Source organism: Strongyloides ratti (assembly GCF_001040885.1).
Source record: "Strongyloides ratti genome assembly S_ratti_ED321, chromosome : 2".
NCBI lineage: Eukaryota > Metazoa > Nematoda > Chromadorea > Rhabditida > Strongyloididae > Strongyloides > Strongyloides ratti.
In genome coordinates this window covers 424,349-439,022 of record NC_037308.1, presented here as the reverse complement: position 1 = coordinate 439,022, position 14,674 = coordinate 424,349, and the positions used below count along the sequence as shown (strand labels likewise).

Below are 14,674 nucleotides of genomic sequence, written 5' to 3'. Positions count from 1 at the left end.
ATGATTTTTTATATAATTGATAAAAAAAATATTGACATGAAATGGATATCAAGGAGTTAGTAATAATTGTTTTCTAAAATATTTAATTTTTTTATGATAAATGTATATAATAATTTACAATTAATTGTATCACTTTTTAAATTTTTCTAAAAATAATTTATTTTATTTACTTTCTTTAAATTTCTTAAAAAATTATTGCTTTAAAATTTTTCTTTTTTTTTAAATTTTTGGTACTTTATGGTTTTATCCCTCCATTTTCTATTTGTCATAACTTTCCTCAACATTTATTTTTTTTTATTATTTTTTGAAAGATGAGATTCCTTTCCAATCTCTTTTTGTAATTTAAAAAAAAAATATTTTCAAAATTTTAAAAAAAATTATTTATGTAATAAGCAAAAATGATTAAAATAAAATGAAATAAAAAGAGATTAAAAAAATTGAGGACAGGCCAAAAATAATTTAAATATATTATGAAAGTAATTAGTACAAATCAAATATTAATTACCATTTTCTCCTTTTTTTATCAAAAAATCCAAATTTTATTGCTTATAAAATTATTTATTAAAATTCAATTATCAATTACCTTTTTTTCATTAATTTATAATATTTTTTACAATTTATCATGTAATCTTTGAAAATGCAAAAAAAAACGGAAAATGGAGGACGATTAAAACTATAAAGTACCAAAATTTTTTTTCCTATTTTTTTTTGTTTTTTAGTGTAAAAAAAATTTAAAAAAATTTTATTTAAATAAAGATATTTTAGGGGACACCACATCTAAAAGAATTCCACTCCTACTGTTAAAACATCATGACATATTTCACAGATACGTACTGGTTTTTGAATTCCATATTTTATTAAAGGCATCGTTTTTTCAGAACATTTAGAACAAACTAATCTTCCACAATGCCTACAATGATGTTTTCTCATAGTTAAAGTAAATTTTGTTTTACACTCTAAACATGTTTCACCTTCAGCCCATTTTGGTTCATTTTGCAAACTATCTAAAAGTCCATATAAAAGTTGCTTTGTTGGTGTTTCAATATTAAAAATAGATTCTCCTTGATTATTTGTAATAGCAACACAAACGTTTGACTTTGTTAATAATCTACATAAATCTCCATTTCCATGAATATATGAAAGAAGAAATACTGTATTCCCTTCAGCATCAATAATTTCTAATGGATAATCAGGAGTAAATTGTTTTAAAATATTGTATATTATAATTGATATTTTAGGTGAAACACCTGCCATTAAATGAAGACAATTTTGGCCAAAAATATTTTGTATAAAAGGATTTGTATTACCTTCAATAAGTAACTTCTTAAAACATTCATCGTTTTCTCCTAAAACAGCTGAATGAAGGGGACTATTACCAAGAGTATCTACAATATTACATTCTGCACCATTTTCAATTAATATTTGAAGTATTGTTGAATGTCCATGATAAGCAGCAATATGCATAGCAGTTAAACCTTTCTCTGAAACTGAATTTAATCTAGCACCAGCTAATACTAAATTTCTCATAATCATTTCATTTCCTGTCCGAGCAACAAGATGTAAAGCAGTAAATTTATACTTATCTTGAGTAAAAATATTTACATCTATTTGTAATCCTAAAAGAAAAAATACCCCTTCAAGATCATCATTCTTAACAGCACAATGTAATAAATTTTCACCATTACCATTAACTTGAACAGCAGCATGAGGTAAACGATTAACAATCTCTTTTGCAGCATTAACATTCTTTAATTTCATAGCTAAAGCAAGTGGTGTCATTCCTAATTTATCTCGTATATTTAAAAATGATACATCATCTGTTGAAAGAAGAATTTTTAAAATTTCAATATCTTGCTCCTGAATTGCTAGATGAGCTGGTGTTCTTCCATCACCATCCTGTGCACCATAATCCATATTAGGATTTGCTATTAATTTCATACTTACATCTGTTAATCCCCATATTACACTCATATGAAGAGGGTTTTGTTTATCATCATCACTACTAGAATGATATTTTTTTAATGCATTTACATTACTTCCATGTTCAATTAAGAAACATGCACCTTTTTGATTACTTTGATCGATAGCTTTATGAAGTAATGTCTGGATACAAGTTTTTTCTTCATCTTCAGCCCATCCTTCAACATCACAACCATAATTAAATAATATTTCTGCAACTTCAAATAATTCTTTTTCAATTGCTCTCCATAATGGAGGTAAAGAAGTTTTTTCATTCATCCTATTAATATTGACACCAGAACGACATAATGTATCAACAATTTCTGTTAAATTATTATCAACAGCAATTTCTAAACATGATAACCCTTCTTTACTTTTATCACTTAAATTACCTCCTTCATGAATTAAAAACTTAGCCATTTCACAATTTTTTGTTTTTAATGCTAACACTAATAATGTTTCTCCATCCTCATTTTTTTCATTTATATCACTACCAAGATCTATTAAAAGTTTACCACTATGAAAATGATTATTTATCAATGCTTTTTTTAAAGGTGATTCTTTATTGTAATTAATTATAGTTAAATCTACTTTATAATCAGAAAATTTTTGTAATACTTCTATCTTATCAACAGCTAAATGAATAACTGTATCTAAATTATCATTATCTTGAATTGATAAATTAGATGTTTCATTAACTAGATATTGTAATATTTCTAATATTTCATCTAAACCATAATTATTTTTATATTTTAATAATATATGTAAAGGTGTTTCACCTTCATTATTTAAAATATTAACATTACCATTGTGAGATGTTATAAATTTTGTTGCTTCAATATTCATATTCATGACAGCAATATGTAATAAACTTTGACCCATTCCATTACTACTATTTATATTAGCACCTTTTTTTACTAATTTTTCACATATCTCTAAATCTTTTATTTCAAAAAGACATACTTCTAATGGTGTAATCTTATCAATATTTGATATATTAACATCACATTGATCATTTTTTAATAATAAATCTATTATAGGTTTATTATTTTTATCAATTGCTATAAATAATGGAGTTCTTCCTTTGTTATCAAGTTGATTTACAAAATCCATTTTATTTATTTGACTAGTAGCCCATTTTAACATACCATCTGTCATAGAAGTACTACTGGCAAAAGTATGTAATAAAGTTTCATTTGTCTCTGGTTGAACAGCACCTAAATGAACTCCATGAGAAACAAGAAATTCAACAGCTTCAATATTATCATCCTCAATAGCCTCAAATAATAAATATTTACCATCTTTGTATGTAGCATTAATATTACACTTATTTTCAACTAATGTTTTTGCCATTGAAAATTGTTTTGATTTTAATGCTAATCCTAATGGAAGTTCATCTTTATCAGTATATTCATTAATAACTTTTTCAAGTTCTTGACCATTTTCAATTAAAAATAAAAATAAAACATCTTCTCGTTGTAATCTTATAATACTACTTAAAACAGAACTAGAATGTCCCTTAACCATTTCATATAATAATTTAGGAGAAAGTGATGAAAAATGTTCTGGTTTGAAATCATCCCATCTTTCTGATACAATATTAATACAATGTTTTCTTAATCTTTCTAAATTTTCATTTTCTGAAAATTGATAAATACAAATACAATTATCTGTCTCTAATTTGTTGATTAAAGCTGATTCACAAAGATATACCAAATAGTCTAATTTAAATTTTTTGCTTCCTGATAAGACATCCATATATTCTTCTATTGTTAATGAATCATCCAATTCATCTTTATACATCCATTTAAATATTATATATACAGTTTTATATTTTATATCTAAAATTAAATAAAAAATGACATATTATTTAAAAGAAAAAAAAATATATTAATAAAAAAGGATAATAAGATTTTAAATATAATGATAAAAGATTGTTGGTATATAATACCATTATATTTTTATCATGTCTCATTTAATATAACCCAAATGATATTGACATCGTCTAATTGACTATACAATATACCTATTGATAACATCTTTGGAGGTTCTATTGGTACCCAAACGGAATGATAGAAAATAAGTATTATATTTAAAAATTAAAATAATACTAGTTTTATGTTTGAGATCAATGGGAATCTTCAAAATTATTACCTGTTAGTTCTAGAATATTGGATACTAATAATTCTGGATCCCATCGATTTGTATGTGATGTAATAACAATTTTGTGAGCTTTTATTTCTAAATCTGATATTTTAATAGTTACATCACTAGAAAAATTAAAAGATTAGTTGTTTTATTATTTTATTACATACCTATACAATTTACTGTCAAATAATTGAGAAATATTTTTTGCAAGTTTATATATAAAAGACACTTCCTCAGAATCATTAACAATCTTTGAATTTGCAATAGTAGAATTATATTTTTTTAATAAATTATTATATTTTTCCTGTAATTCAACGTGTTCCTTCCTTAACAAACCCAGATAATCACTCATTTTTAATTCTGTAATAAAAATTAAATGAAAGTACATTTACATAATTTTATATGTATAAAAAAAATAAGCAATAATTGTAACTATCATTTTAAATAAATTTATTATAGTATTTAAATAAATTTAATATTGAATATCGTAATGAAATTAATACTTCTAAACAAAATATGAGCCTTTTTATTTTTGTTTAGAGTTCAAATGAAAAAACGATACTTCGTTTATACGTACATATCTGATGTAATGTTTTAAAAATAACATTCATTCAATCAATATTACTATATACATACTGAATTAATATACCCAATATATCAATAATTAATGATTTTAGATAAATTACATACTTCTATAATTAGTTAAAATATAAAAGTATTTTATATATTGATAATTTAATTATAAATTAAACATTTAAAAAGAAATGTATAACAAAAAAAAAAAAAATCTTTAGTGGAAAGTGAGATAAAACGTCAACAGAATAAATAAATTTCTTTACACACTCTGCAAATAAGAAATATTATGTAATAAATCGAAAATTACATGAACCATAATAACAAAACAGTATAATTAATTATCTAAATAAAAAAATTTTCTACATTTAAAATATTTATTTTTATAATAAATCTATAAAATATAATTTTTAGAAAAAAAAATACAGTAAAAATAAAACCAAAGTTTTTTTTTTTTCTGGTAAATGTGACAGTATGATAATAATCAAAATCCCACAAAGACTATATACCAATTATAAAATAAATTGGTACATTTGATGTTAAACCAAAAAAATGATTTTTATTAACTAAAACATCTTTATTTATATATTTAAATAACTGTTCAATGTTTTTCTTTTTTAAATAAAATTATATAAAAAACTTATTAGACTAAAAAAAAAACCTTTCATTTTTCTATAAATTTTATTATTTACATTATTTAAAATTAAAAAGTTATTACAAATAAAATTTGACAAAAATTGAGTAAGTAATTATGATTAAAATAAATATTTTTTTGATAAAGCAAAAATGTATCCATTCTTTTCAGGTGTTGATTTTTTTTACATAAATTTTGAATTCTCCTGTATATTACGCGGAATTTTTTAAGTTTTTATATTTAAAAAAATAATTACATATTTTTTAAAGATTAATGTTAAATATAGAAAATATTTTAGACATTTCACTTTAAAATTATCATTAATTTATAGAAGAAAAAATTATAAAAAAAAAATAAACAATTTCTGGACATTTTAATATTTGTTGAGTATAAATAACATGTTATTTAACTTAATTTTGACAATTTTATGATAATGATATAATTAAATCTATTGTGAATTTTTGTTATGTTTTTGTAATAATCTAAGATGAAAACAATGTCAATAGATTTTTGCAAGAACATAAATTAATTTTTACAAGTTTAAAGTATACAAATAAGCAATAAATAAAGTTATAAATAGAATATATAATTATAAATTTTCTAAAATTTTATTTTTCATAGTCTATTGTAGCTGATGTTAAAAGATATTAATGTGGAACAATATGTATAGAAAGTTGTAATAAAAAATATTATCAAAAATAAAAAAAAGGTGAAAATATTGTTTAATGTAAATTTTTTAAAAATATTTTTTGCATTATATAATATTTATTCTTTTTTTTGAGTATTAGTAATACAACAAAATATTAAAATTTTGTTTTCATAATTTATATCAAAAATATGAAAAAATTGTTAAAAAACAATTTTGTTATATATTTTGACTATGTCAGACCTAAAAAACGTACAAAAAAAAATGTCTGAATCAGAACTTAAAAATGAGAGTACTCAAAAAATGTCTCCAGCTTTTATTAAACTTAGTAAATTACCACCAAAAAGTAAAAATGATTTAAAAAAATGGCTCTCTGATATGATGAATCGTCTTGTTCATGAATGGAGACCTTCACTTTCAACTGTTTTATTTACTGAAGAAGAACTTATGGAATTATGTTATAGAGCAAGAGAAACATTCTGGATGTCTAAGACATATATTGATGTCAATCCACCAGTTATAATTGTTGGAGATATTCATGGTCAATATGAAGATTTGTTAGCAATTATGAATTTTAATGGTTTTCCACCATTTAAGAGTTATGTTTTTTTGGGTGATTATGTAGATAGAGGTTCATTTAGTATTGAATGCATTACATTATTATTTGTTCTTAAAGTTCTTTATCCAACAGAGACAACACTTCTTAGAGGCAACCATGAATCTAGGTATGTTTTTGAAAATGATAACACTTATATTTTAAATAAAATTTTTAGACCTGTTAATATGCACTATGGTTTTTATTCAGAATGTAAGAAAAGATATTCATCCGATTTATATGATGCTTTTCAATGGGCTTTTAATTGTATGCCATTTTGTGCAAGAGTAGGAAAAAAAATTTTGTGTATGCATGGTGGAATTTCAGAGGATCTTGTTGATCTTAGGCAATTAGATCGTGTTGAAAGACCATGTGAAATTCCTGATTTGGGTGTTCTTGCTGATTTAACTTGGGCAGATCCTGATTGTGCTATATCTGGATATGAAGAATCACCACGTGGTGCAGCTCGTGTATTTGGAAAAGAAGCTTTGGAAGCTTTTTTAGCAAGGCATAATTTGGAATTAATTGTTAGGGGTCACCAAGTTGTACAAGATGGATTTGAATTTTTTGCTGATCGTAAACTTGTAACAGTATTTAGTGCACCAAGTTACACAGGAACTCATGATAATGTTGCTGCTGTAATGAATGTAGATAGGCAACTTGTTGTATCATTTACACTTTTTAAGAATGATACAGAAGAAAGAAAAATAAAAGATAAAGGAAATAAATAATAAAATACAAGTAACAATTTATCAAAAATTTTTAATGTAAGATGTTTTATAAATACTAACGAATTCTATACTATAATTTCCAAAATATTATTCTTTTCAAAATAAAGATATTTAAAAATTTTATAAATTTTTTGTCAAAGTGATAAATATTATTTTAAATATTTAATTTAAAAAAAAGAGATATTTAAAAACAAAGTTTGGTACTTATTGCTTTTATCTCTTCTACATATATGATATAATAATAATTTCTGAAGTTATCTTTATCTTCAATACTTCAACCAACGTTGCAAAACTCTTATCTAAAACGGGTTTTATAAAACTTTCTTTGGTCTCTTTGAATATTCCCCACAAGTACCATTGTTTTTCAACATCCCTCTAAAGTGACTCTTTCTCTTAGCATAGAAAGTTTTATCAATTTCATCCATTAATGATATAAAATTTTTTTTATTATATCTTTGATTTTTAAAACTTCTTTTAAGTGTATTCTTTTGAAAAATATCAAAAGATTCACATTTCTTACACTTTCTATTAAGATTCTTTGTTTTTATGATTAGAATAAAAAATTTAGATAAACTAAAAAATGAATTTATGTGAAATATTTATTCTTATATAACAATTTATTTTTAATGTACTATGTTATTTTATTTTTTATTATTTTAATATAATATCTTTTTAAACAATATTAAATGATAAATTAGTTTAATACTTTTATAATTTGTTAATTAACTTTATTTATATGTAAAAAAATATTAATTAATTATTCTTATATTTATTGCTTTTACTTCAAAATGCTTATGATGTAGATAAAAAATAACAATAACATAAGTTGTTTTTTATATCGTTTATCACAAATATATTCATATCAAAATATGTAAATTCAAGCAGAAAAATTTATAGTGTAACTTTAATTATGAAATTAAAATAAAAAATTATAAATAATAATAACTTTTTCTTTTGTTACCATAAATTATTCTTCTCTTACTGTAAAAATTGGTTTTTTGAAATTAGTAATTTAGTATAAAAATAATATTTCATTCACTAGATAACAACAATTTTTTATAAAAAAAATATATTTATTAAAAAGTATTGTTTATTTAATCAAAATTTAATTTAACCTATATTTATCCAATTTTTTATCCTCTTTGAAACATACTTAACTTGATTATTTTAAAAAATTTTAACTTTTTTTTATATATTAAATTATTTTTTTAATATATATTTTTACAAAAAAAAATTGTTAGCAATATTTTAATCGTATAATTTATTTAATTAATATATTGTTTATACCTTTTATGTTAACTTTTATTGGTAACTATGTATTGAAAAAAAAAACTTTTTTATTAATTCTCTATGTCTGTTAAAAAAATGTGAAAGATAAAAACAATAAGTACCTGAAATTCAAATAATAGTGATATTTTAAAAGATTGACAATTCTGATAAAAGATAACAATATATTTCAACCGAAAACATTAAAATAAATTTAAAAATAAACAAAAAGAAAATCAAATGTTTGTGTGGCCCTAAAGAGGGCCGTTGGGATAAAATATTATATAAAAAAAGGATTATTTGAATTTATTCAGCTGGTTCATCTGCAGCGGACTTCTTTGGAACAAGAGATGAAGGAATATTTGGAAGTACACCACCTTGAGCAATAGTAACACCACTAAGAAGTTTGTTCAATTCTTCATCATTTCTAATGGCTAATTGAAGATGTCTTGGATTGATTCTAGTTTTCTTGTTGTCGCGAGCGGCATTACCAGCCAATTCAAGAACTTCAGCAGCAAGATATTCAAGAACAGCAGCAAGATATACTGGTGCTCCAGCTCCAACGCGTTCAGCATAGTTTCCTTTGCGAAGCATACGATGAAGACGACCAACTGGAAATTGAAGTCCAGCGCGACTGGAGCGACTCTTAGCTTTTCCTGAAGTTTTAGCTTTTCCACCTTTACCACGGCCAGACATAATTGATTATAAAAAGTAAGAAAGTAATAAAATAAATGAGTACAAAACTCAGTAAATTGTAAATTAAAATTAGATGCTTATATACACATTAATTGTGTAATAAAGGCAGTACTAAAAACTAGGTCAATTTTATAATAATTTTTATTTGAACTATGTCAAAACACAATGTATACACTCCACCTCAACTACACAAATAAGGTGTATATAAATAGAAGTTTTATTGGATAATTATAAAAACTAGTATAGTTTTTTTTTTTAATTGTTAAATTACTACAATGGCTCCACCAACTGCTTCAAAAGGAAAAAAAGCTGTTAAAAGTCAAAAATCTGTTCGTCCAGGAGATAAGAAGGGCAAAAGAAAGGCTAGAAAAGAAACATATTCTATTTATATTTATCGTGTCTTGAAACAGGTTCATCCAGATACAGGAATCTCTTCAAAAGCCATGTCAATTATGAACTCTTTTGTCAATGATGTTTTTGAAAGAATTGCTTCTGAGGCTTCAAAACTTGCTCATTATAACAAAAAGTCTACTATTTCTTCTAGAGAAATTCAAACTTCTGTTAGACTTATTCTTCCTGGAGAGTTGGCAAAACATGCTGTTTCTGAAGGAACTAAGGCTGTCACCAAATTTACTAGTTCCAAATAAAGTGTTGTTTATGAAAATCTTAAAAAATTTTTATCCCAAAGGCCCTCTTTAGGGCCACCACATTAAATAATTTTTTTTCAAAAGTAAATTTGATTCATAGTCAAAGAAAATAGATAATTAACAAGCTGTATTTGACTATATATTATGTGTATATGACTTTTGTTTCTGTATTATGTAAAAATTAAAAGTTATAATATGGTTTGTACAAAATGAATACAATTAATTTTTTGTTTTAAAAGAAATAAAAATTTATATTTTTGATAAATTTTTGTGTAAACATGAAAATTTTTTAAATCACTATCATTTTTTAAAAAAGAAATATAATACTAAAATTTCAAAACAATTATCAAAACAAAAAATTAAATTAAAAAAAAAGAGTTAATATATAATCAAGTAAAAATATTTTTATTAATAGTATTTTAATTTACAAAAATTATTCAATCAAAGCAATAACTTTAAAAACAAACCAAAATTTTTAAAAGATAGTTCAAAAATTTTAAAATAATTAAATTATATAAACTGAAATTTTAACAAAAGAATATTGATATAATTACAAATTAATTTTTTTATCATTAAAAAGTAAGTAAATAATTTTTTTAGTGGTCCTTAAGAGGACCGTTGGGATTAAGATAATGTTAAGAATGATTTGATAAGAAAGAAAAATTAACCTCCAAATCCATAAAGTGTTCTTCCTTGTCTTTTAAGTGCATAAACAACATCCATAGCAGTAACAGTTTTTCTTTTAGCATGCTCACAATATGTAACAGCATCACGAATGACATTTTCTAAGAAAGATTTAAGAACAGTACGAGTTTCTTCATAAATAAGTCCAGAAATACGTTTTACACCACCTCTACGTGCAAGACGACGGATTGCTGGTTTTGTAATTCCTTGAATGTTATCACGAAGAACCTTACGATGACGTTTTGCACCACCTTTTCCAAGACCTTTTCCTCCTTTACCACGGCCAGACATATTTATCAGTTAATGACAAGTAAAATAATATAGTCAAAATGACTGGTAATAATAAGAAAAAAAAAACTTTTCTTTTTATACACAATAATTTGACCTTGTGCATATAAGGAGTGTACATACTTAAGCGCATTCTTAGCATTTGTGTACAATAGGCGTATAGATTTTTTTCACTATAAATAGCTTTTAATTAAATTACTTATTACCATTTTTATTTAAAATTAGAATCTTTATTTCATATTACTATGGCTCGTACAAAACAAACTGCACGTAAATCTACAGGTGGAAAAGCACCAAGAAAACAACTTGCTACAAAAGCTGCCCGTAAATCTGCCCCTGCTACTGGAGGGGTTAAGAAACCACATAGATATCGTCCTGGAACTGTTGCTCTTCGTGAGATTAGAAAATATCAAAAGTCAACTGAACTGTTAATTCGAAGAATGCCTTTTCAACGTTTAGTTCGTGAAATTGCACAAGATTTCAAAACTGATCTTCGTTTTCAATCATCAGCTGTTATGGCTCTTCAAGAATCGGCCGAAGCTTATCTTGTAGGACTTTTTGAAGATACAAATCTATGTGCTATTCATGCCAAACGTGTCACTATCATGCCAAAAGACATTCAATTAGCCAGAAGAATTCGTGGTGAACGTGCTTAAATTTTTTACTCTTTAATTGTTGGCTTTTTTCTATCCCAAAAGCCCTCTTTAGGGCTACCAAATTTATATACATTAACTTATACTAATAATTTTTTTTATTAATTTTATTTTTATAAATACCTTATTATCTTGAATGTAATAATTTTTGTTTAAATTATAAACCATTTACAAGTTAGAATTAAATTTTTTATTATAAAATTATTTGTAAAAAATTCCATTGGAAATAAACAAAGATTATTACTTTTTCTAATTTACTAACTAATTAAGATTCAATAATATTAAATTATTTTGTTATCAATCATTTTTTTATAAAATTGTTTTATTTTTATTACATACACATTTTTTTATAATTTAAAAAATTAAAATCTAACTCTTTCACTATTTGTTCCTGTTACCTTAATAATCCCTTCTTGTATTTCAATCTTTTCTTTGATACTTTTGGAATTACTAAGTTTGTCATAAAGTTGATCCAAATTAATTCTAACCATCTTTTTATTAATTGATCTCATTGAAGCAGCCTCTAATAAAATTTTTAAAATACATGATGCTTTACCAGCTTTTACAATAAAAGGAATTGAACCTCTAAGAAAATTCACTGATTCAACTCCAACTTTAATAACAATTAATCCTTTACCAACTTCTGCAACAGATACTCCAAATGTTGAATTTAATGTACCTAATCCATAATCTCCATACATTTCTAAAACTTTATCTTTTATTTCTTTTATTATATCATATTGTGTTGCTTGAGAAAAGTTATCTTCAAAAATAACTTCAATTAGAAAATACCTTTAAAAAAATAATATTTTCTTTTTATTATTTTAAATATAAAAACTAACCTGTGTTTTAGTTTGACCATTTAGATATATAATAAAATTCAGGAAACAACAAAAAAAAATTTCAATTGCATTAATTTTCTAATCTCCAATAAAATCGTGCTAAGAATATATATTAGTATGTTGTTTTTTGTATTTGTATTTAGTAAATGATTTATTATAATTTGCAAAATATCTCAATATGTATTTAAAGTGATTTGTTTTTAAATTTATTAATAACATGTTGTAACATTCATTTCTTTATAATAAATAACATTTTTTTTATGATAAAACTTTTCTAGAAATATTTTCATTTAATAATCTAATTATTTAAGATACATATTTAAATACAAAGATAAAAAAACATATTTACTTTAAATACAAAGTATTTATAGTTAAAAATTTCTATAAAATTTACAAATATATTTCTACGACGAAAACAAATATTATATTCATATTTATTGGAACAAAATATATTGGTTTCAAGTCCATATTTGTTATACATTTTGTCAAAAAAATTTTTTTACCATAAACACAATAAATAATCTTATATCTTATTTTTTTTTTCTAAAATATTGTAGATTTCTTTATGAATTCACAACAGTTACAAAGTTGGTTAGAAGAAATATCTAACAATTATAAAAGTATTGAAGATCCTACAGTAGGAATAGAAGATTATACAAATTTTCTTAATCAATTAATACCTAATACACAAGTTTTAATACAATATTTAACTAACCACTATAATGATGTTTACCTAATTCAACCAATTATTGCTCAAATATTAATGTTATATTATAAAAAAGGTAAAATTATATAGGTATTTATAATTTATATATTTTATAGGAGCTTTTAGATATTTTACACTACAATTAATACCTTCTTTTATGATTATATATTTCACAGCTTTATCTAAAAAACAAAAAAATAAAACAATTCTTTTTGAAAATTTTTTCTTAGCAATTTATAATGAAGAAATTCTTGCTAATGGTCCTGGATCAAGTGATATGGAAAAGAAAGTTGAAGAAATAAGAATACCTTCTATCTCAACACCTTCTGTTTATCATAATCCTAAAAAATTAGGATTAATCAATGGAGATAATTCATCATTATCTTATGAGACTGAACCTGAGTGTTTATTTACTGTTAAAATTGGACCATATCAAGCAATTGAAAAATTTAATGCTGAAACTAAATATCTTGTTTTGAATAGACTTTTACGTGGTATTAATTCCAATTTGTCAAGATTGTCTCCAGAAATTGTTGGTCGATCAATTTGCATACTAGCAATTTTAGTTACTCAATGTGGATTTAATTTTCCTGAAAGTCAATTAAGCTCTCGAATATTGGGTAATATATCACAGTTGGAAGTTATTGAAGATTTTTCAAATCGTCGAAGGATTCCTGTTAACGCTATTTTTCTTAGAGAACTTATTTGTGGAGTCTATTTTTCTATTTACAATTATAATGCTGATTTTGCTTTAAAAGCTCTCGAATCTATTCATTATAGGGCTCAATATGAAATGTTGGCAGAGATACTTGTTATTACTGAAGCAATCATTCAATAGATTAGTTGATTTTTTTTTATGTAATACATTAAACTATTCTTAAATTTAATGTTTTTTGTACACATAATCAATTATAAATTTTTATAAATTAATTTTTACAATATGATAACGGAGACATAAATTATTTATTTATTAATGTTTTTTTTTAATATATAGACTAAAAAAACATTGCTTTTAATTATAAAAGAAAAAATAATATTAAAAACCACTTTTTCTATTTTACCAAATTTTGAAACTATTGCTAATTTAAAAATTATAATAATTTATATGTGATAAAAATTTTTTAATGTCTATGATTTCATTTAAAAGATAATTTAAAAAAAATATGATAATTAAATGCTTGATTCTGATAAGAATTTTTAAAAATCAACAATATTAAGAAAATATTAATAACATTTTTCAAACTAAAACTAATAATATGCAATATCCAACAAGATATAAATAACACTTAGAAGTATATCATATTTCAATGTTAATAATGAATCTAAGTTCCCAAATTAGTTATAAAAATGCAGATGAAGTAAAAAAAAGCTACAAATTTTTTAAAAAAAGCGATATTGTAACATTTATTTAAAATTTATGATGAAATATAATTTTTAAAAATTTTTAAAAGATTTATACAAAAATAGTAATTTTAGAATCGCTAAACTTAAAAAATAAATATAATTAAAAAAAATAATACTTGTAATAAAAAATTTTTAATTGTAATAATACAAATTGTAATCCAATAAAATAATTTTTCCGCTCATTTTTCAAAATTTTGTGATA

At 23.1% G+C, this 14,674-nt stretch overlaps 8 protein-coding genes across 8 annotated transcripts; 4 read left to right on the top strand and 4 right to left on the bottom strand.

The window, feature by feature from the left end:
- Positions 1–777: 777 nt before the first annotated feature.
- On the bottom strand, positions 778–4,459 carry SRAE_2000012300 (BTB/POZ-like domain and FYVE zinc finger domain and Ankyrin repeat and Zinc finger, FYVE/PHD-type domain and BTB/POZ fold domain and BTB/POZ domain and Zinc finger, RING/FYVE/PHD-type domain and Zinc finger, FYVE-related domain and Ankyrin repeat-containing domain-containing protein; the record flags this gene model as incomplete). Its single annotated transcript, XM_024650913.1, has 7 exons — positions 778–1,247; positions 1,308–1,896; positions 1,945–2,309; positions 2,352–2,687; positions 2,739–3,800; positions 4,114–4,229; positions 4,275–4,459. The coding sequence occupies 7 exons, from the start codon at positions 4,457–4,459 to the stop codon at positions 778–780; spliced, it is 3,123 nt and encodes a 1,040-aa protein (XP_024504643.1).
- A 1,765-nt stretch (positions 4,460–6,224) lies between these two features.
- Positions 6,225–7,286, top strand: SRAE_2000012200 (Calcineurin-like phosphoesterase domain, apaH type and Serine/threonine-specific protein phosphatase/bis(5-nucleosyl)-tetraphosphatase domain-containing protein; the record flags this gene model as incomplete). The annotated part of the gene is made up of 2 exons (XM_024650912.1): positions 6,225–6,685; positions 6,734–7,286. 2 exons carry the CDS (start codon positions 6,225–6,227, stop codon positions 7,284–7,286), a joined length of 1,014 nt encoding a protein of 337 aa, XP_024504642.1.
- Positions 7,287–8,858: 1,572 nt separating this feature from the next.
- On the bottom strand, positions 8,859–9,248 carry SRAE_2000012100 (Histone H2A domain and Histone core domain and Histone-fold domain-containing protein; the record flags this gene model as incomplete). Its single annotated transcript, XM_024650911.1, has 1 exon — positions 8,859–9,248. One exon carries the CDS (start codon positions 9,246–9,248, stop codon positions 8,859–8,861), a length of 390 nt encoding a protein of 129 aa, XP_024504641.1.
- Positions 9,249–9,523: 275 nt separating this feature from the next.
- On the top strand, positions 9,524–9,895 carry SRAE_2000012000 (Histone H2B family and Histone core domain and Histone-fold domain-containing protein; the record flags this gene model as incomplete). Its single annotated transcript, XM_024650910.1, has 1 exon — positions 9,524–9,895. The coding sequence occupies one exon, from the start codon at positions 9,524–9,526 to the stop codon at positions 9,893–9,895; it is 372 nt and encodes a 123-aa protein (XP_024504640.1).
- A 663-nt stretch (positions 9,896–10,558) lies between these two features.
- Positions 10,559–10,870, bottom strand: SRAE_2000011900 (Histone H4 family and Histone core domain and Histone-fold domain-containing protein; the record flags this gene model as incomplete). Its single annotated transcript, XM_024650909.1, has 1 exon — positions 10,559–10,870. The coding sequence occupies one exon, from the start codon at positions 10,868–10,870 to the stop codon at positions 10,559–10,561; it is 312 nt and encodes a 103-aa protein (XP_024504639.1).
- Positions 10,871–11,112: 242 nt separating this feature from the next.
- SRAE_2000011800 (Histone H3) lies at positions 11,113–11,523 on the top strand (the record flags this gene model as incomplete). The annotated part of the gene is made up of 1 exon (XM_024650908.1): positions 11,113–11,523. The coding sequence occupies one exon, from the start codon at positions 11,113–11,115 to the stop codon at positions 11,521–11,523; it is 411 nt and encodes a 136-aa protein (XP_024504638.1).
- Positions 11,524–11,882: 359 nt separating this feature from the next.
- SRAE_2000011700 (Ribonuclease P/MRP protein subunit family-containing protein) lies at positions 11,883–12,382 on the bottom strand (the record flags this gene model as incomplete). The annotated part of the gene is made up of 2 exons (XM_024650906.1): positions 11,883–12,312; positions 12,363–12,382. The coding sequence occupies 2 exons, from the start codon at positions 12,380–12,382 to the stop codon at positions 11,883–11,885; spliced, it is 450 nt and encodes a 149-aa protein (XP_024504637.1).
- A 545-nt stretch (positions 12,383–12,927) lies between these two features.
- Positions 12,928–13,906, top strand: SRAE_2000011600 (Hyccin family-containing protein; the record flags this gene model as incomplete). Its single annotated transcript, XM_024650905.1, has 2 exons — positions 12,928–13,144; positions 13,185–13,906. The coding sequence occupies 2 exons, from the start codon at positions 12,928–12,930 to the stop codon at positions 13,904–13,906; spliced, it is 939 nt and encodes a 312-aa protein (XP_024504636.1).
- Between the last annotated feature and the right edge of the window lie 768 nt (positions 13,907–14,674).